Genomic DNA, 22,491 nt, shown 5'->3' with positions numbered 1-22,491 from the left:
TATTTCATCAAGTCCCTGTTAATATGGGAAGACACAGTGTCTATGCTTAAGGCACAACTCTCCTAAACACGAGAGTCAAGTATACAAAATACTTGTATACTTGACTCTCGTGTTTAGGAGAGTTGTGCCTTATATATATATATATATATATATATATATATATATATATATATATATATATATAATATCTTAATAATTTGTCGCTGTACCCGCTCTTAACATTTTTGTTTAAAACAGATATGCTCCCCTTCTCTTTACGCTGTGGGTCGGTAGCACCTTTAATTAGGTTATTAAATAGTTATAAAATTATAAATGTAAAAGATTAGTATAGTGGCGTCCTACAAGAAGCAATCACCGTGGACCACACGCGTGGGGTCGACGGTTCGAGTCACTCAGAGCCCAGGTGAATGGAATGTTTATTTCCATGGAAGTGTGGATGACAATTTAACTCAGCATATACAAAGCTTAAATAACTTATTTCCAGACATAATTGTACACCATTGTAACTCTTAGACAACAACACTACACTTAGATGAGATGACACAGCAGCATCCAGCTACTCCCGCTTCTCGAGCGCCGGCGGCAGCACCACCAGGGAGGGCAGGAGCGAGCCGCTGGCATCATGTCCCCCAGCAACTGAGTCAGGAAGGAGCTTCTAGAAAAGTGCCAACCACCTGCCACATCTCTTAAAACAACACAGTCCCCACCTAATCACTCTGGCCAACACGGCCATAGTGAGTCCTAATTCAGGGTAAAGACTTTGGAAACGATTCCCACTCGTGTAGTATTTTGTCATGTGTTATTAATGACACTCACTTGGCCTAACCTACAGCTTCCTCCGTCTTAACTCCCATAATACGGCCAAGAATCGAACTCGTTCAAAACCTGTAGCCCAAAACCTTGTCCACCACTCGTTGGTATAATGGGATACACTGATTGTATAATAAAACATGCATCTAATGCAATTATAAGGCCATGCTATAACCTTACTCTGTAACTGAGTCTCATTTACTCCATGAGTAAATAAATAATATCAAACCAACTTGATCCAATATAACCGTGAACTAAACACGTCTTAATTACAGTAAGTTCATTACATAGTTAGCATCTAGGTTAATTCCTGGGTCATCACAGTAATGTCAGGGTAGACGACTGTCATACATGCCAGCTGAAAGGTAGCGTGTTGTCAAGGTTAGTGTGTCGTGGCGGCCGTCCACTGTGTACTCTCACTGGCAGCTGCCTATCACAGTAGTGGTGTGGTGGTGGAGCAAGAGCTGTGCGGCCTTGTATTCTCCTCGACCAGTACTTGAAGTGGATGGTTGGTGGCCCTCGGTAACAAAGACCTTTCACTCAATCAAATACGGTTGGTGCTTTCCACCACCGCCCACGGGATGAGTATGGGGTGCATAATAAATAAATTGATCAATCAGTAAGGAGCAATTAGCGAGGGCGGGTAGAGTTGTTTTGAACTTTATGGCACTACTGCAGATGCAGTCGTGGCGTGGTGACCCCCTCACCTGTGTCACGGTGGTGTGTTGACCGCTGTGGGTTGTGTCCCACGAGAAACGAGTCGTTTGTTAAGTTTCTCCACCGATACTTCCTGGCTGGCGAGATCCTTATTGTACGATACGGGCGAGGTGAGCAACGGGAGCACCCTTGACCACGGGAGCACCCTTGACCACGGGAGCACCCTTGACAACGGAAGCACCCTTGACAACGGGAGCAACCTTGACAACGGGACGAACATTACTAACAGTGGTAGTGTGAAGAGCGGCATTAGTGGTAGCAGCATCAGCCAGGAGACCAGAAGACCCGGCAGGAGCACCAGGGAGGGCAGGAGCGAGGCTGGTCGCTGGGGTGTACTCCTGGCGCCTCTGCATGCTCCCTCACCTTTAAAATGTTGCTAATTTTAGACGGTATGGGAAAGCGTGTCCCAGCCATTCTGGAGTGGTGCGTCTGGGGGCTGAGGTGACACCATGCCACCCCACCTCACACCCAGACCTCACACCCAGACCTCACACCCAGACCTCACATCTGGACCTCACACCGTCACACCCCAGGACCTACAACCTCATACTCACACCCCATAACCTCTCACCCATTCCTCACAACCTCACACCTATTCCTCACAAATTAAAACAAGATTGTTATATTTACCTGCAGATATTGTAAAAACACTTTAGATGGTTTACACATTTTTACTCCCGGTTAAAAACAAACGTTTGAAAGTAACACGTGGTACTTGAGTTTAGTTATCTCCTCCCACCACATGTCAAGGAGACGGTGGCGTCTATGAAAGTCGCTCGTTATAATCATCTTTTGGTATCAGCGTGAGGTTAGTGGTCACGTGTTCTACAGCCGGGAGCCTGACTGCCGTTCCCGCCACGGAACACGCGCACATTGCCGCTGGGTTTGTGTCTGTTGCTGCTGGGTTCCGACCTAACACGCACTCGTAGCTGGGGATTCCTAGCAGACACGCAAGTGGTGACATTCTGAGCTGCTGGATGCGATTCGTTTCTGAGGTTAGTCCAGATGTGTAAAATACGGAGTAATGAAGCGCGCGAAATAATTTCCGGCATTGTATACCGGGAAAGCAATGTGTTGATGGTTATGTAAGGAAGGGAAAGTTGTAGTGTCTGGGAGCTGGTTAGAGGGGGACACATTAACACGCGACTCGTAAGTGGAGTGTGACTCCACACTCTACTTACCAACTTTTGAGTAACTATAAAATATTCTATAAGTGAGGATAAGTAAAAGAATAACTATAAGTGAGGAAAGTTGCTAGGCTAGTTGTGGAGTTGAGGAAATTTATTAGGATGTAGCCGTGAAGCTGAGGCGAGGCGGCCTGAGAAAGTCACCCCCCCATCTACTTGCTGGTGCATAACACTAATTATTTCCTGTACTTAATCTAATTATCTCCCATGCACGTGGCAGACTTTCCTTGTTCTCCTCTATCCATGCATTTCCCGAGTAGTCTTATTTCTGCAACATTGCGCTCAGGAGACGCAATTGTTGTTTTCCCAATATATATATAATATGTATTGCTTGTTGCATCCATGCAAGGGTTAGAGGGACCACAGGGTGCATTATATTTGCCTCTTCGGGTGGCTGGCTGTTCACTGCTTGCTGGTGTAGGTGGCACTCACTCCTCACTTCTTCTTCTTCCCGTGGCCTGGTTGGGTCGCCTGCAGCCGGGAGGTAGCGAGGAGAGCGCCCACGGTCTCGTTACCATCAGGATGAAACCCGACGACGGAGGCAAGTTTGGCTTTAACGTCAAGGGCGGCGCTGACCAGAACTTGCCCGTCCTGGTGTCCCGGGTGGCGCCCAACACCCCGGCAGACCGCTGCTACCCAAGACTCAACGAGGGTGACCAGGTGAGTCCTCATCCTCCTCCGGGCTCAATGAGGGTGACCAGGTGAGTCCTCCTCCTCCTCCGGGCTCAATGAGGGTGACCAGGTGAGTCCTCATCCTCCTCCGGGCTCAATGAGGGTGACCAGGTGAGTCCTCATCCTCCTCCGGGCTCAACGAGGGTGACCAGCTGATGAGTCCTCCGGGCTCAACGAGGGTGACCAGGTGAGTCCAGCAACTTGTGTAGTCAGATCATACTAAATCAGAACACACACACGTTAAGCACGTGGTTTCTGCGGTAAGGTTCAGTTCAGTGCATCAAGCCAAATTCTGATGTACATGAAAACTATCCTTAATTTATCCTTAATTTATAGTAAAAAATTGAATATATCAATTTATTGATGATAATGCCAGGGGTGGCCCGGAGTGGCCCGGAGTGGCCAGGGGTGGCCCAAGGTGGCCAGGGGTGGCCCAAGGTGGCCAGGGGTGGCCCAGGGTGGCCAGGGGTGGCCCAGGGTGGCCCAGGGGTGGCCCGGAGTGGCCCAGGGTGGCCCGGAGTGGCCAGGGGTGGCCCGGGGTGGCCAGGGGTGGCCAGGGGTGGCCAGGGGTGGCCAGGGGTGGCCCGGGGTGGCCCGGGGTGGCCCGGGGTGGCAGGAGAGGCGGCTGTCAGTGGACCATCTTCTCTCAAGACGGAAGCATCTCCACCTCATTAGTACGCTTCTTTACAAATATTATTTGTTGTAAATGTTAAATGAGATGCAATATTTTAACCTCACTAAAAACTTTTTAACCCATATTAGATTTGTATTGGTTAGTCATTTGTTTAATATATTTTGACATTCGGACACTAACCAACATTTATAGAATATAAACTCCAACACATAATAATTATGCGAATTTTCCCACAAAAAATGCAGCGCTATTATTTTTTTTTTTTAAGATTTAATTTTTTTGTGCACTGAAAAAATAAGACTTGACTTTATTAAATACAGTATTGTAGTAAGATGCTCGGACACCAGCTCTGTAATGCATAATACATTATATACTACATTAAATACATAACAATATCTCCATCCTATTCCATTCCTCTGCTTCTCCTTCCCCTGTAGCGTTGTCTTCTAATATCTGTTGATACCGTTCATAAAATGTATTCAACATAATTAAAGAAATTGGCCATATAGGTTACAATCGACTACTGTGTGTACATTAGTGGCATGTATAGGGAGTACTGCATGTATGGGGAGGAGACGGTGGCGTCGAGGCGGCACCGGAAGGCCAGATATCCGGTGGGGAGGAATTTGACAACACTTCTGGGAATGCTGGTGACAGTTTATCCTTCAAGAACACATGGGCGGGATCCGGAAGTGTGTTGAGTGCAGTGCGTGTCCACCTATTTGTGCTTGTGGGGGTTGAGCTCTGCTCTTTCGGCCCGCCTCTCAACCAACTGTCAATCAGTCAACTGTTACTAACTACTAACTAACTTTTTTTCTCTCCTCCAACACCCCCCCCCTCCTCCCAGGAAGCAGCCCATAGCAGCTGTGTAACTCCCAGGTACCTATTTACTGCTAGGTAACAGGGACATCAGGGTTAAGGAAACTCTGCCCCTCTGGCTCCGCCGGGTGCAGGGATCGAACCCCGGTCCCTAGGTCCACGAGTCTAGAGCGCTGTCCACTCGGTCAACCAGCCCGTGTGTGTGTGTGTGTGTGTGTGTGTGTGCGTGTGTGTGCGTGTGTGTGCGCGTGCGTGCGTGCGTGCGTGCGCGTGCGCGTCTGTGAGAGAGAGAGAGAGAGAGAGAGAGAGAGAGAGAGAGAGAGAGAGAGAGAGAGAGAGAGAGAGAGAGAGAGAGAGAGAGCGAGCGCGCGCGTGCGCGTGCGCGTGTGCGTGTGGGACCTGTCTGTGCGTGTCTCAGACTAGCGACAGTCTTAATTGGTTTCAGTTTTATGCGTTCTGCCATACAACTCGCATTGTTTGACGAGTGGCCCTTCACAAGGGCCCCTAGTACGAGCGGTCCCTCACAAGGGCCCCTAATGTCTGTGTACTCCTTTGTACACCCCATTCACACAGCACACAAACTTATTCCGTTGACCTCAGTAATTTGAGAAGATCTCAACCTAAATACATATAATTATTGTGTTGTGTTGCAGTGCTCCAAGTATGTGTAGGCGAGAGAAGGAAGTGTGAGAGAGGTGCTGTACCCAGCTCCACTTTCTACACTTGCTTTCCCCTGGCTAACGGGAACTTCCTTGGGGTAACTTCACGTGACTTTCTTGGGTGACCTGCACTTGGGTCAGGCCACTGTGCCTTGTTTCTTAATCTAATAATGCATGAATCGCAGTGGTAATGTTAATTTGACTTGGCTTAGAAAGAATACATAACACATTCATTAACACTAACCCAACGCCTTAGGGACTTGAACAGGTGATGATGGCTTGTCCCTGACTAACATTAAGTTTCGGCTTGGAATTTGTCACGAACATATGGAAACCAATTATCGTAGTTCATGTGTGGTACTCACCTAGTTGTGCTTGCGGGGGTTGAGCTCTAACTCATTGGTCCCGCCTCTCAACTGTCAGTCAACTGGTGTACAGATTCCTGAGCCTATTAGGCTCTATCAAATCTACATTTGAATGGAGTCAGCCTCCACCACTTCACTGCCTAATGCATTCCATTTGTTAACTACTCTGACACTTAAAAAATCTTTCGAATGCTTCTGTGGCTCATTTGGATACTAAGTTTCCACCTGTGTGGAAATTTCCCCTTGTTCGTGTTCTATCCATGCTAAATAGTTTGTCTTTATCCACCCCTGTCAATTCCCCCCTGAGTATTTTGTAGGTCGTTATCATGTCTCCCCTTACTCTTCGATCTTCCAGGGACGTGAGGTTTAGCTTCCGCAGAGGAGATATTGATGCTTATTTGTTTCAACAAAGGTATAGTGGCATTGTACGTATACATGGACTGTATACATACATACACATGTAATACATGTGTATGTGCCAGTCCACGGTTCTGAAGAGGACAAACTGAGATGATAACCACCTGGGGCCAGATTCACGAAAGCACTTACGCAAGCACTTACGAACGTGCACATCTTTCCTCAATGTTTGACGGCTTCGGTTACATTTATTAAACAGTTTACAAGCATGAAAACTTCCCAGGCAACTGTTGTTATTGTTATAAACAGCCTCCTGGTGCTTCGGAGCTCATTAACTGTTTAATATTTATAAACAAATCCGCCAATGATTGAGAAAAGATGTACAGGTTCGTAAGTGCTTTCGTGAATGTGGCCCCTGAGCAGTTGTTAACTCCGCCCTACAGATCTTTGTTATGACTTACACATTTAGAAAGAACCGGGCGAGATACTTGGCAAAAATACCTGGAATACCGTTAAATATTGCTTAAGTGTTGTTGTGTTGTGTGTTGCAGGTGTTGCTGATCAACGGCAGGGACGTCTCGGCCATGACCCACGAGCAGGTGGTCAATTTCATCCGCGCCTCCAGGGAGTGCCACTCCGGCGAGCTAGTCCTCACTGTCAAGCAGAACGGTGGGTAGACCTTGCTGTACTAGTCTGGTCCACGCGGGGGGGGGGGGGGGGGGGCTGGTCACTGTGCTAGTGTCTGGTCCACGAGGGGGGGGGGGGGGGCTGGTCACTGTACCAGTGTCTGGTCCACGAGGGGGGGGCCTGGTCACTGTGCTAGTGTCTGGTCCACGAGGGGGGGGGGCTGGTCACTGTACCAGTGTCTGGTCCACGAGGGGGGGGGGCCTGGTCACTGTGCTAGTGTCTGGTCCACGAGGGGGGGGGGCTGGTCACTGTACCAGTGTCTGGTCCACGAGGGGGGGCCTGGTCACTGTACTAGTGTCTGGTCCACGAGGGGGGGGGGACTGGTCACTGTACTAGTGTCTGGTCCACGAGGGGGGGGCTGGTCACTGTACCAGTGTCTGGTCCACGAGGGGGGGCCTGGTCACTGTGCTAGTGTCTGGTCCACGAGGGGGGGGGACTGGTCACTGTACTAGTGTCTGGTCCACGAGGGGGGGGGGTGCTGGTCACTGTACCAGTGTCTGGTCCACGAGGGGGGGGCTGGTCACTGTACCAGTGTCTGGTCCACGAGGGGGGGGGGGGGGGCTGGTCACTGTGCTAGTGTCTGGTCCACGAGGGGGGGGCTGGTCACTGTACCAGTGTCTGGTCCACGAGGGGGGGGGGGGCTGGTCACTGTACCAGTGTCTGGTCCACGAGGGGGGGGCTGGTCACTGTACCAGTGTCTGGTCCACGAGGGGGGGGGCCTGGTCACTGTACCAGTGTCTGGTCCACGAGGGGGGGGGCTGGTCACTGTACCAGTGTCTGGTCCACGAGGGGGGGGCCTGGTCACTGTACCAGTGTCTGGTCCACGAGGGGGGGCCTGGTCACTGTGCTAGTGTCTGGTCCACGAGGGGGGGGCCTGGTCACTGTACCAGTGTCTGGTCCACGAGGGGGGGAGCCTGGTCACTGTGCTAGTGTCTGGTCCACGAGGGGGGGGGGCTGGTCACTGTACCAGTGTCTGGTCCACGAGGGGGGGCCTGGTCACTGTGCTAGTGTCTGGTCCACGAGGGGGGGGGGCTGGTCACTGTACCAGTGTCTGGTCCACGAGGGGGGGGCTGGTCACTGTACCAGTGTCTGGTCCACAAGGGGGGGGGGCGGGCTGGTCACTGTACCAGTGTCTGGTCCACGAGGGGGGTGGGGGGGCTGGTCACTGTACCAGTGTCTGGTACAGCCATTCTGTCATGTAGACTATTGTGTGTCATGGACAATAGTTGTCCTTGGAACAATTAGCTAGGGCGGGTAGATTCATGGCATTGTCTCGCGTGGGTAAATTTCCGCGTCACTTTCCGCCTTGAGACGTGACGGAAGGAATTATCCGGTGGCCTTTTTCAGTACCACTTACCATTGAATTGTTCAGTAATTATCATGGTTTGTATTTTAAATGCAATTCCGCTACGTAGAAGCACAGGTTGATATGCTGGGTTTCCTGCAAAATATTTTAAAATACATTAGTATACCAGATCCTAAGTTCCGTTAGTCAAGTTTTCTGTCGTACAAAGAAAACGTTGGTATACTGTATCTTTAAACATAGATAATAATTATTAACTCTACGATCGCTCTAACTAATGTTAATGTTGTGTGATACTAGATAACAGCATGTTTAAGTTGCTTAGCTTAGAGACTATACTTTTGCGCGTTCTCGAACCCATTAATCTGTGTAACTACAGCTGTCAAGATTGTAACTTGCTTACCTAAATGAATTTTGGGGGAGTTCAGTTCTTAAGCTCATTGTATACATCTGTAACCTTATACAACACAGCACACGAGATGGGGTATGGGGTCCAGGACCGCCCACGAGATGGGGTGTGGGGTCCAGGACCGCCCACGAGATGGGGTGTGGGGTCCAGGACTGCCCACGAGATGGGGTGTGGGGTCCAGGACCGCCCACGAGATGGGGTATGGGGTCCAGGACTGCCCACGAGATGGGGTGTGGGGTCCAGGACCGCCCACAAGATGGGGTATGGGGTCCAGGACCGCCCACAAGATGGGGTATGGGGTCCAGGACCGCCCACGAGATGGGGTGTGGGGTCCAGGACTGCCCACGAGATGGGGTGTGGGGTCCACCACCGGCCACGGGACCGGCGTCCAGACGTTAATGTGCCTGGTATCCGGTGTTCTGGTAACACACATTGCTGGACCTTGAAACACGTCTCTTGCTTATCAGGTGACTAACGAGTGCTCTAGTTTATCAAGGTACTTCAACTTTTATGAACATCAAACAAAAATCGTAATCGATGTTTTTTTTTTGTGTGTGGGGGGGGGGGGGATTGCCAGGGTAGGAGCAGCCTTGTTCAATTGCTGTGAATACAATATTTTTCACAAAGTTGTATTCACAGGAAAGATTTTCATGGCGATCGAAACACTAGGATGGGCACTGTGTTTGATGAAGGCCTGAAATATGTTGTACTTTAATCATATTATTGGGATTACATGGGACGAATGTGTATCGTTATATATTTCCACCTTACTGCTGGATATCTTCCTATGAACGCTGTTACCTCGGTAGAACACACACAGCTGTGTTGTGAAGCTGTTGCCTGAATAAATTGAAGCTGTAAAAGTCACCATTGGAATTTGTGCAGAGGTTGAGGCGGCGGCCGTGACCGGTGTGTTATGGCAAGCTGTCCTCCGAGACCTCTCCTCATACTTGCAAGTGTCAAATCAATGCTGCTTAAAAGCATATTCAGTTTAGAAAACCAAGTAAATACCCGAATAAATTAAGATGTCGAAGAAACGTGAGGGGTGGAATGGTTGGCAACATTGTATGAACCAGTTAGTGTTAATCCTGTAAGGTTGGAGAAGGTGGCGTCGACACACGTGGCCACCCCAGGCACTCCCACACCTCAGCTGGCCTCACTACTGCCTTCTCCCTCACACCGAGTAACTGTCGTGTTTAGTAGTGACCAGTCCTGCTCCCCCCCCCCCCCCCCTAGTGTGCACCTCTACACCCCCACCTCAGAAAGTCGCGCCATTCTTGTGCTTCACCTGGGAATGTGACCTCGCCGCGACACGGTGTCCCCGCTGTGCACCTCCGCTTCTCGCAGAATCATTTACTGGGTCATATTTAACAAATTTGTCGAATCATTCAAATATTGAACAATATATTTTGCTTTCTTTTATAACTTTGTCTTCGTATCATGAGCGCTGATACTTAAATTTAAAATAAAGTGGCGGATTAATTGGTGTGTTTATATATATATATATATAAATAATAATCATAATCGAATTTCAGTTTATTAAATTTCATAATTTTGATTAATGCATTATACTAAAGTGCCAAGATTGTCTACATTGTCTTGTGAACCATTTCGAATGTTTAAGGTTTTTCCTCTGAGTTGTTGTGGGCCGCGTGAAGACGTCACATGTCCCTGATTAGATAGTTCAGGTGTCTGAGGCAAGAGTGGCAGCGATCAGTCACGTGACGAAGGTGAGCAGGGCAGGATGGCCGTGTGGGTCCGGGAGCTGCAGCCTCACACACTGCAACAGTTCTGCCCGTGTCAGTATTATTAACTACGCTCAACTGTGTTGTGTCGCTTGGAATTGTATTATTTGTACTCTATTTTTACGCAGTTGGTTATGCAACTCATCCTGTTGCGCAATGTTTCAACATTGAAAATGTGTAGCAATGCGTATGTGTATAAGTTTATAACAAAACACGAAGAAAACTAGTTACGTTTTGCGAGGATTTGCGATGGGTTAGATTTTCTTGCTATAATTAAGGTGATGTAGTGTAGAGGTCTGCTACACCACAGCGACGTACGGCTACACCACAGCGACGTACGGCTACACGACTGGCCACTACACTACGGCGACGTTACTTGCCTCTGAAGTGTAGTGGTCTGTGGAGTCGATTCGCAACCTACTAAACCCTTACTTCGATTCCCGGCCACTTTTCTTTCCACCTAATGCACCATGCGTCCTAGTAGTTAAGCAAAATAACCGGGGTTTGGCAACTTGTGGGTTGCATCTTTGAAGAGGTCAGTCTTACGCCTGAGACACCTCCATAATTGTAACTGGCTTCCTGTCCCCGACAATGGGTTACCAATTTTCAATAGTCCAAAATATTAACAGTTAACCATGTGTAGCAGTTTGTATTTCGTAGTGAGAGCCTACCACTCGTTTTATGATCAATTATTTTGATGGGTGTGATTGTACGGACTTGGGGTAATTCTTGGTTCTTATCCTCCAAAAGTTGTAGTACATACAGCGATTGTGGACCGTATGTAAACTTGCACCCAGAGAGTTCACATTTTGTTGACCAGACCACACACTAGAAGGTGAAGGGACGACGACGTTTCGGTCCGTCCTGGACCATTCTCAAGTCGACATTCTTCAGCCACGTTATTGTGACTCATCGCCTCCAGTTTACATTTTGTACTTTTGTTCTTGAAGAGGATCAGAGACGCATGGTAACAGCCTGTAACCTCGCCCCTTTTTTTTTTGGGGGGGGGGGTTGAGACCTGGTTCATCCCCTTGGGGGGGGGGCTGGTCCCACTACTTGCAAACGAGGTTATCTTGAGATGGTTTCAGGGCTTATCGTCCCCGTAGCCCGGTCCTCACCTTTTCACTGTTAGATAATGGTTGAATACCGAATTGTAGGCTACAACCCATCCTCCTGTTTAAATAGTACTCTTGGTAACTACGGCAGAGTTTCTGCCGAGGACCGGGCCGCGGGGACGTCAAGCCCGGAAATCATCTCAAGATATAACCTCAAGATACGTGGACCATCGTACATATATTGACGTATTGGACAATTCATACAATAAAGCTAAAAAACAAACTTAAATATTCCTAGGCTTAGTATAGCACATATATGTTCTATATTAGTCCTCATATAGTTTGTATTAGACTTAGGATGGTTAGATCTGGTTTTATTAACAACAAAAATACAAAACCTCTTCCGGCTAGTACGGTATTCTACATTCTAATTGTCCATTTCGTCAATATTATGTACGATGGTCCGCATCGTTACTATAAGTACTATCTAAGCAGGAGGATGGGCTGCAATTATAAGTCTAAAGGTTCACTAGAAAGAATATTTTCTGTGTAATAATTACATAAACCTTAAAGCAGTGGCAAGTGCTGAACTACATCAGCTAATCAATAAGAGGTAGGATCCAGGAGCTTGAACTCAAGCCAGGCGTGTACATGCATTATTATGTACACAATTTACAATTACAGGATGTTTGTAGTGTTACTGAAAATTAATGTACTGAATTTTGTCTGTATACAGTCAGCCTACTTAGGATAGTTTAAAATATTTGATGTATACAAACGCTGTTCAGTGTAGTTTATAATTTTATTAAAAATCCATAAAATATTAATTTTATTAGTATACATATGTTGGTGATAGTGTAAATGCGAGTGTAGCTTACCAAGTGATGTTATCTTGAGGTTATCTTGAGATGATTTCGTGGCTTTTTAGTGTCCCCGCGGCCCGGTCCTTGACCAGGCCTCCACCCCCCAGGAAGCAGCCCGTGACAACTGACTAACACCCAGGTACCTATTTTACTGCTAGGTAACAGGTGGTAACATGTTAGTGTACCTGGTGGTACAGTATAAATGCGAGTGTAGCTTATCAGGTGATGTTTGTTACAGTGTACCTGGCAGAGGAGCTAGAAGAGCCAGCATTCCAGTATGTCCCCGAGGCCTTGCCGACGACTGTCAGTGTGGGAGTTGCGGGGTCTCAGACTGCACCTCTCCACGAGTCCATGCTGTTGCTCTCTGAGGGTCTGGAGGCCGGGTCCTTGGTGGCGCAGTTCGAGCAGCTGTACAGGCGCAAGCCTGGTCTCACCGTCACACACGCTCGCAGACCAGAAAACGAGAAAAAGAACAGATATCGTGACATTTCGCCATGTGAGTTTGTTATATTGTGAATTAATATTATATACTTATTAATACTGAATAAAAACCCCACACACTTGTCTTTGTGAAATTTATGTAAGGAATTTTTACACCAATGTCTTTCACACACTCCTGAGTGTTTTGTTAAGGTTTAAACGGTCTGCGATTAGGACGAGACTTGCATCTCAACGTCTAGACATTGATTAGGTTCAGACGTTGAGATGTAAGTCTCGTACCCAATCACAAACCTTGACAAAGCACTCAGGAGTGTGTGAAAGACATTGGTGTAAATTCCTTACATAAATTTCACAAATACACAAGTGGGTTTTTATCCTATGTTGTTATGTCTGTGAGAAGACATTGCCATTACTTATTATTAATATTATTATAATAATATAATTTTAATATAATTTTGAGAGAATAATCAGAATTTCATATTTGCACAGTATTTATTTTAAAATGAAATTTTAAATTAAACATGACTATTGCACAGTGTACTGCCATTATTGTTTGTTCAAGGAGTACTTGTGGCAGGAATTAAGAGCCTTTTAATAACATCTTGCTTTCTAAAACATTCTGGATCTCCTCTACAATGCAATTTTGTACAGTACTCTAATGTAACAGTATTTATATATTGATAGTGTTGTTATTCAAAATCTCGGTTATGCATTGTACCAACTTAGTCGAACATATTTAAATTGTCTCATCCCTGGTTATTGTGCCCATCAGATGACACGACGCGAGTCATCCTCACTTACAGTGCGTCATGTGAATATATTAATGCGTCGTATGTCAACATGGAGATTCAAGGGTCGGGCATCGTTAACCGCTATATTGCCTGTCAGGGTCCACTGACAGGCACGTGCACAGACTTCTGGCAGATGGTTTGGGAACAGCAGTCAACACTAATAGTCATGCTCACAACAGTCGTAGAACAGGGAAGGTGAGTGGTTAAGTCGTTAGGACACACGTTTCCTGCATGCAATGTGTCGACAGTATGATCATTGAGGAAATAATCTCTGGGTTATTTTTAACACATTAATGCACAGTTACTATATAATAATGATAATGGGAGAATGATATATTTGTTCAGAGTTGAAAAGGTTGGCCTAAGACAAAAGTACTATTTTCTTATCAGTTATATTTTATAATAGTTTTTGACTATTACATAAACTGCAGAGATAATGTCTGATACAGTTCTCAAATCAAATTTCAGAGTAAAATGCCACAGATACTGGCCTAGACTTTATGAAACAGTAGACTTCGGTACACTGCACGTCACATGCTTGAAAGAAGAGGAGACACCTGGTTTTGCATATAGAGAATTCACACTCATCAATACCGAGGTTGGTTGACATTCACTCGTTACCTTATCCTCCTACCCCCAGCCCCTTAAAAAACACACACAGAGGGAGGGAGGGAGGGAGAAAGGGAGAGAGGGAAGGGAGGGAGAAAGGGAGAGAGGGGAGGGAGAGGGAAAGAGGGGAGGGAGGGAGAAAGGGAGAGAGGGGAGGGAGGGAGAGGGAGGGAGGGAGGGAGAGGGAGAAAGGGAGAGAGGGGAGGGAGGGAGGGAGAAAGGGAGAGGGGGAGGGGAAGGGTCTGGTAGCTGAGTGAACAGTGCGCTGGACTCATAATCCTGTGGCCCGGGTTCGATTCCCGGTGCCAGCGGAGACAAATGGGCAGTTTCTTTTACCCTGATGCTCCTGTTACCTAGCAGTAAATAGGTACGTGGGAGTTAGACAGCTGTTACGGGCTTCTCCAAGGTGTGTGTGTGTGTGTGGGAGGGGGGGGGGAAGAAGTGAGTTAGTTAGTAACAGTTGATTGGTTGACAGTTAAGAGGCAGGCCGAAAGAGCAGAGCTCAACTCCCGCAAGCACAACTAGGTGAATATAGACATACATACATATAGTATACTGTATTACCTAAGTTTAGTTACAGGATAAGAGTTCTGCTCGTGTTGTCCCGTCTTCCCAATACTGTACCATACTCTGTCAAATAACGCTTTGAAACTACTGATGGTTTTGGTCTCCACCACCTTCTCATTTAACTTGTTCCAAACATCTACCACTCGGTTTGCGAAAGAAAACTTTCTAATGTGTGTGTGTGTTTGTGTACTCGCCTAGTTGTGCTTGTGGGTATTGAGCTTCGGCTCTTTAGTCCCACCTTTCAACTGTCAGTCAACCAATGTACAGATTTCTCAGCCTATTGGGCTCTATCATACCTACATTTCAAACGCTTTGAAACTACTGACAGTTTTAGCCTCAACCACCTCACTTAGATTGTTCCAACTGTCTACCATTCTCTTTGCAAAAGAAAACTTTCTATTTTTTTTTGTTTTTTTGCACCTTTGTTTCCTTAGCTTGAATCTGTGTTCTCTTGTTTGTGATGTTGCTGGTTTCAGGAATTCCATTTTGTCAAGTTGGTTGATTCCTGTTAGTGTTTTGTAAGTGGTGATCGTTTCGCCTCTTTTTTTTTTTCCATCTTTTAGTGTTTTGTAAGTGGTGATCGTTTCGCCTTTTTTTTTTTTTCCATCTTTTAGTTTTAGCGTGTTTAATGCTTTGTAGCATGCCTTTGCATCTTTTCCAGTTTATGTGCTTGAGATCTGGGCACAACTACTGCATATTCCGATTTTGGTCTCACAAAAGTCATGAATAGTTTCTTTAGTATTTCACGATCCATATACAGTAATTAAAAGCAAGTCTGAAGTTTGAAAGCGACACAAACGCTCACAATGTTCTTTTTGGTGACAGTTTAATAAAGAATGAGATCTAGGGGTGGTTTTGGATATTAGAGTTCTGTAATTCTTTTCCACATAATTTGTAAGTTGTGTGTGGTCTAATTTCTCCGATTCCACATTCCATAACACGGCATTTATTCACATTGAATTCCATTTGCTACTTTATGCCCCAAGCACTTATTTTATCAAGATCGATTTGAAGGGCAGTTCAATTGTCTGCGTCTCCTATCTTCCCCAGTATCTTAGCATCATCCACAAATAAGTTCAAATAATTTTGTATTCCTTCTGGTAGATAGTTTATGTAGACAATGAACATACTGGTGCAAGAACTGAATCCCGTGGTACTCTGCTGTTAACACTTCTCGAGTTAGATACATTGTCTCTGATTACTGCCCTCATCTGTCTGTCAGTTATAAAATTTTCATCCATGTCAGAAGCCTCCCTGTCACTCCTTCAGCATGTTCGTTTCCAGCACAGCCTCTTGTGTGGGGACTCTGTTAAAAGCCTTTTTTTAGGTCCAAATAGACACAGTCGACCCAATCACCTTTTTCCGGTATCAGTCTAGTAGTCTCTCTTTGTAGCTCATACCTCTCAGCCTGGGTACTAGTCTGGTGGCAAACCTTTGAACTTTTTCAAGTTTAGTCTTATGCTTGACTAGATATGAACTCTGTTGGGGCTGCATACTCCAGGATTGGTTTGACATAGGCAGTATACAAAGTTCTGAATGATTCCTTGCACAAGTGTCTAAATGCCGTTCTTATGTTAGCCAACCTGGCATATGCTGCTGATGTTATCCTCTTGATATGGGCTTCAGGGGACAGGTCTGGTGTGATATGAACCCCCAGGTCTCTCTCTCTGACTCTTGAAGAATTTCATCATCCCAAATGATACCTTGTAACTGGCCTCCTGCTCCCTACACCTATCTTCATTACATTACATTTGCTTGGGTTAAACTCCAACAACCATTTGTTCGACCATTTCTTTAGTTTGTCTAGGTCTTCTTGAAGCCTCAAGCAGTCCTCTTCTGTCTTAATCCTTCTCATAATTTTGGTGTGTGTGTGTGTGTGGTGTGTGTGTGTGTGTGAGAGAGTGCATGCATGTGCATTTGTTTGTTTGTTGAATACCTAAAACTTAAATAATACTGTACTAAAGTCCTTCATATTTACTTTAAATGTTCCTAATATTGCAGAATCAAATTGAGCGTCACATCACCCATATGCAGTATCTAGCATGGCCAGACCATGGTGTGCCAGATGATTCCACGGAGTTCTTAAACTTTGTTACTCAGGTTCGACAGGCTAGAACAGGTGAGTTTGATTTCAAACTCGTGTATGTACCAGAATATTTCAAATAAACCTATTGTGCAACACCAGTTTGTGTGCTAGCTCACTTTGCTGCTTCTTGGAGTATATAATCTATTGCATGTTGAATTTTGAGAGTCTTGCACAGTCAGGCCGGTCAGTATATGGCACAGGTGCTACAGGGATGTGTAGGGTCACAGAAGGTGCTATGTTTCTAGTGCCACAAACTCAATCCACTCCAGAAACTGTACACTTGTGTTCCAAGATATTTGGCAGCAGGAAACGGTAATTGAGATAAGTTGACCGATTTTTCTATTCGGTTTAACTGCAGATCTATCTCTATCTATCTGTGTTATCTGCAGATAACACATATATCTGTGTATATTGGCTATATAAGCTGCAGTCAGCACACTAATTGGAAGTATTACAGACCTTATGGTATATTTTCTCCTTTTCTGTTTTTCTGAGTGGCAGTAGATGATGACCAGCTGTGGCATTCTTGAAGTGAGGTTGTCCCATTTTAATTATCAGTGTTCACCTAAGGAGTCTTGTCTCTTGTTGGTGGTTTACCATGCCCAGTCATGCCATCACTTCTGTTGTCAAGGGTGGGGCTGTGGGGATTTTCCCAGTAGGGGTAGTTATTGTATTTGTTGAATTAAGCGAACTGTATTAAAATTATCTCCTACTGGGTTTACCCTCTGCACATATTTGGGGGGTTATTTAATTATCGCCTATCACTCTAGAATTGTCGATAGATAGGAATTTGGTAATAATTATTAGTTGACTAAACTACTGGTATCAGTTTGAATACTCAATGGCCTTATCTGACCTGAAGGCTTCAACATGAGTATAAGAATGAGGGATTTGGACATCAGTCAGGTATGAGCCTGGTTGGTTACGGCAGGTGTTCCTATGTGTTGCAATGGGTTGATGGCGTGTGGTTCCCTGATGACCACCGCAGATCTGCCAAAAGATTACAAATGTAACTACTGTAAATATTCCCTATCACAGATATGTCACATTCAGTAGAATTAATTGATTGATTGTGATGGGCTCGCCATGTTTTTTTTAAATCGCCTGTCTCATAACTGGTTGTCGTCCAAACGTATTAAACGGCCATAAAATAAGAACAGACAAATATTGACAAACCAGAAATGAGATACTACTCTTGTAATTTGAGGTAGTGGCAGCTGGAGTTCATGGATGACCCGATTCACGAGCACAAAACGTGGCTGCACAAGGAGCTTCCTCACAAGAGATCTTCTGCTCAACCCATGGTCTTGCACAACAATGGGGGTTCCCTCTTTCCCCATATCTAGTCACACCACTAGCACGATGACCTAAACTTAATTTATGCCTATTTATGGACGAGGATAGGGAAGCATTACTTTACATATTATTTTATTTGTTCCAGTCATAGAGAACAGTTTTTACTGCTCTAGCCTTCAACACCTTGTTTTTGCTCAACACAAAGTTGATTCACAAAACATTTCCTTAAAAAGTAATAATAAATGTTGCTGTTTTTATATCACAATATCTGGGAAAAGTGAATTTCCAAGAGGTTCTTTAGTTTTGTCAGTGACACTGTTGTGCAATGTCATTACCTGTGACTCTCACAAGAGTTTGCATTGTCTGTCTAATATGTGTTACTCTCAATGTGTTATGTGTAATGTATTACTCTCAATTCTCCATTATGGGAGTGCTCCATTTACATTGTTTATTCTCTGAATGCTGCATACTTTCTTGTCCATTTCTCAGTGATAATTTGTCTGTGTTCCTTCTTCCTGCTTGCTAATTTACAATTTTGTATGATTAATGAGGCAGCATTTAGTAAGAAGTCTGCATACAGCAACCCATTAATTTCTAGTTGGGGAGGAAGACATAAAATAGTAAGGTGTGTTTTTAGAAATTAAGTAGGCAATCAATTGCTGCAGTTACAACATTAAGTATAATTCATGATGTCATGGTGTGTAAGATGTTAGCAAGCACTGACACAGTTTGTATGTTCCAGGCATGGTAGAACCCACCATAGTTCATTGTTCGGCTGGAATTGGAAGGACTGGCGTTCTTATCCTCATGGAAACTGCACAGTGTCTTATTGAAGCAAATGAACCAGTTTACCCTCTGGATGTTGTTCGGGCCATGAGGGATCAACGAGCAATGATGATCCAGACAGCTGTAAGTATTTTAATGATTCACATACACATTTACACCCACATGTGTACAGTACTAAGTGGATGATATCTCAGGTTGAGCACTGCTGGATATGGCCAGTAACTAGTTGTGCCCATGTGGACAGCCTCATCCCTTTACTAGGGAGACCTCATTATCCTAGAAGGTTTTTGACCCTGTTAATTTCCCTGAGAATTTTGTATGTGGTGATCATGTCTCCCCAAGCTTTTGTGTGTGTGTGTGTGTGGGGGGGGGGAGGGGTGGCGGGGTTTGCAACTTTGTTTTACATGCATATGCTGTGTACAAACTGATAGCTCCTGTCTTGGCATCTGTATATATAGGTCTTTTTCCCTTAAACAAGCATGTAATTCTGGTGTATTCTCTTATTTTTTTCAGAGTCAGTTCAGATTTGTGTGTGAAGCAATTCAACGAGTATACTCTGAAGGTCTCATCAAACCCATGGCTGAGTACCAGCAAAGATGAGATGTTGCATCATCTGTAAAGTTGGTTACAGATTAAAAATGGTATAAGTTGTTGTAAATATCCTATGATGGAGGATGAGCTGTACATGTAGCTAACAAAGTGTAAGAGAAGTTAGTTCATGTGATGCAATATAAAAGGAAGTTTGTAAATTCTTTAATGAATTTTAAAACACTGCAAATAAAGGACAATGGAAAATGAGGTTGTAAAAATAGGTTCAAGAGCTGTGTAAGGAAGAAAATATACATATCCTATAATAGGATATCCTTCAAAGAAAAAATGTATTTATCCCAGAGAGGATGAATCTCTCTGGGGTTCAGCTTTTTAATGAAGGAAGAGCTAAAATGATGCATTTGACACTGAAGATACCTCTTTATGTGAAATACAGATTCAGAAGCATCTTTAGATGTAAGACAATACATAATTGTTGATAATTTGAAATATTCAAAGCTTTCTGATAGTGAGGATATAACCAGAGTATAAACAAACAAAAATTGCACTTGCTCAAGAATCGTAATTCACCAGATGTCTCTTGCAACAAAGATGGAGAACCACTGAAAGATGTATTAGGTCTCTCAATACTTGCACAGAAGGACTTACACACTGAAGAGTGTGTAATAGAAACTGTGTATGCATGAAATGGTTATTATTATGCCTGTACAGAATTTTTGGAATGTGAACAATGTGTAGATATGAGACTTCAAAAGACAAACTCTAACCCCTAGCGGTGTTTCTACTACAAAGATATTTTCTACTTAACTATTGAAAATAAAAGTAGTTTACACAAGATAATTTGACCCACCTCACCCTTTTCACCATTCAAGCCTTGTGAAGCATGATACAAATTCTTAAGTCATCATTATATTATTATTGATGCCACCATGTTGTGCCCTTGTAATGTTTTGCAACAATTGCTATTAAATTTCATCTCGATAATTGTTTGTAAAAGTTTTCATTGATAACTTGAGAGATTTGTTCATGTCCACTGCCACATCTTACTCTTGTCTGCTGGGGTTGATACTGTCACATTCAGGGGCCTCCCCCCCAAACCAGTCGGGCACTAGTGTATTTTTTTTTTGTTAATTACTGCCTTTAACCCGAGACTGCTTCAAATCAGGCAGTTTTCCTTTGCCAAATCTCAATACAGTATATAAATTTAAAATTGTTAGTAATTTATGTAATCTTGGACCATTATGGAAGGCAGTGTAATTAAACACCACATTACAGGGTATATTCACCATAGTGCCTGTCCTCCAAGTGAATATTCAGATTTCTCCACATTGTCTAGACTGGTAATGTGAGCTGACTTTGTCCGTTAGTTTCCCAAGCAGTACAAGAGTTAGCCATTACCCCTCCCACAGTCCTGGGACCCACATGTGCCTTCCTCTTGATAAAAGAGCCCGATTCAAGCAACCGACAATCCCACACTGGTGATGCACACGGTCACCTTCCTCTAATAAAGTGAAGCCGTTTTTGCAATGTTGCAGAGCAAAGTGCCTCGGAAGAGTTATTGTCCTGAATCTTCTAGTGGCAGAGGTAAAACTTCAGTTACTAGTGTGGAGGTTTCATTATATCCTTACGAAATGTTTGGATTATTCAGGAATTGTCCAATTGCCTTACAGGCTTTTTAATACTAAATGTAAACCATGGGCAACTTTGGGTGCTGTGTGCCCCTATACCACTCAGGGTATAATAAACACACTTGTAGACAACACACATTGCCTTTGGTCATTATTTAATGTGCACATTTTGTTTGTTTGAGGTACAGTAATTAGAATGTAAAAGGTGTCAAACTTTTATGTAGAACAGTGCGAGATAGTTTGCATGTCTGAATATTCAGATAATTAGTATGTGTATTCAATTTGGTAAGATAATTTGTTTTGGATTGAGAATTTATAAATCAACATGCTATGTAATACAGTATATTTTTAAATTAAAAGTTCATCATCAACTGACTAAGAGTGTTTACACCTTTGTTAAAACAAACTCGGAGCTAAAAGATGAATCTCGTGTATTTGGTTTTACACAAAGGTAAATTTATTGTACAAAGAAAAGGGTTGATTAGAGAAGTGAGCCTCTGAATGGTGGCTCAGGTTTGTCCAGTGCACAGAAGGCAACTAATCACAAAGTATGTCTAAACTAAATAGAAGGGGTCATCTGCTACTTTGCCAAAGAAATAAAGGGGTCTGACCATAATTGTCCATGCAGGGTTAATTATCTGTAACATGTAATACAATTAGTGCAGTTCAACCTGTTTGCTTGTACTTGGTCTTTTTATTTTCTGGACCATTTTTTTTTTTTATAAATTCTTTCCAAATCTATTGATTGGTATGTCTGATCCTTCATGTCAGATCCCTCTTGTCACAATATTCTGTGATTTTAAATCCCTATGCATCAAAACAAAATTTATGTAATCTTCTTGGTTTAACTGTACAGTATTATAATACAAAATATAAAGAATACAAAATGATTATAGTATTATGAGCTTCACTTTGTAATCATAGAATATTCAGTGTAAGCTTAGGTGTACAGTACTTTATTTACTACATAGCCATTAAAAAAAGTTTCATTGTCAGTTACTGATGCAAAATTTTTGGACAGGTAATGTATGTAAAGATGACCAGTCAACACTGCCAAAAGCATTGGTCACTGCATTGTAAATTATTTCAGTTATATATAAGTTATGCCTTATTTGTCTTATTTTAAGTCTTGGTGATGTAAATGAATGTGACAAGGAGTGTGTGTTATATTTGACACAAACGAGCAATAAAGAGAAGTGGTTTGTAAAGATTGCATTCTTAATATCCAATGTTGTTCATTTATATTTTTATCCAGATGATATACTTGTTAGGACTTTATTAGTCTAGCATATTACCACTGATGTGCAGCCCCACAATATCTCCTATCGTATGAATTCAGTGCACCCATAAAAAACCAAGCCTCTATATAACTGACCCCTTTAAAATTGGATCAAATCAACCCACCGGATTTCAACCTCTGATGTTCGTATTTATTGACAAACCTAGTTTCCAGAGT

The 22,491-nt window shown here is 44.0% G+C and overlaps 1 protein-coding gene across 7 annotated transcripts in view; it reads left to right on the top strand.

The window, feature by feature from the left end:
• The window catches only part of LOC138349580 (tyrosine-protein phosphatase non-receptor type 4-like), a 263,170-nt gene extending 240,927 nt beyond the window's left edge, over positions 1 to 22,243 (top strand). For 6 of the 7 annotated variants that reach the window (XM_069301148.1, XM_069300934.1, XM_069301097.1 and 3 more), the window contains 8 exons: positions 3,192 to 3,374; positions 6,772 to 6,889; positions 12,521 to 12,778; positions 13,496 to 13,709; positions 13,983 to 14,112; positions 16,692 to 16,809; positions 18,815 to 18,981; positions 19,372 to 22,243. In XM_069301148.1, the coding sequence (XP_069157249.1) occupies positions 3,192 to 3,374; positions 6,772 to 6,889; positions 12,521 to 12,778; positions 13,496 to 13,709; positions 13,983 to 14,112; positions 16,692 to 16,809; positions 18,815 to 18,981; positions 19,372 to 19,458 (1,275 nt within the window). In that variant the 3' untranslated portion in view covers positions 19,459 to 22,243. The remainder of the gene's footprint in view (positions 1 to 3,191; positions 3,375 to 6,771; positions 6,890 to 12,520; positions 12,779 to 13,495; positions 13,710 to 13,982; positions 14,113 to 16,691; positions 16,810 to 18,814; positions 18,982 to 19,371) is intronic. The other variant, XM_069301070.1, reaches the window with a different exon arrangement.
• The last annotated feature ends 248 nt before the right edge of the window (positions 22,244 to 22,491 follow it).

Source organism: Procambarus clarkii, chromosome 1, assembly GCF_040958095.1.
Source record: "Procambarus clarkii isolate CNS0578487 chromosome 1, FALCON_Pclarkii_2.0, whole genome shotgun sequence".
In the NCBI taxonomy this organism is placed as follows: Eukaryota; Metazoa; Arthropoda; class Malacostraca; order Decapoda; family Cambaridae; genus Procambarus; species Procambarus clarkii.
This window is presented reverse-complemented; position numbering and strand designations above follow the sequence as displayed.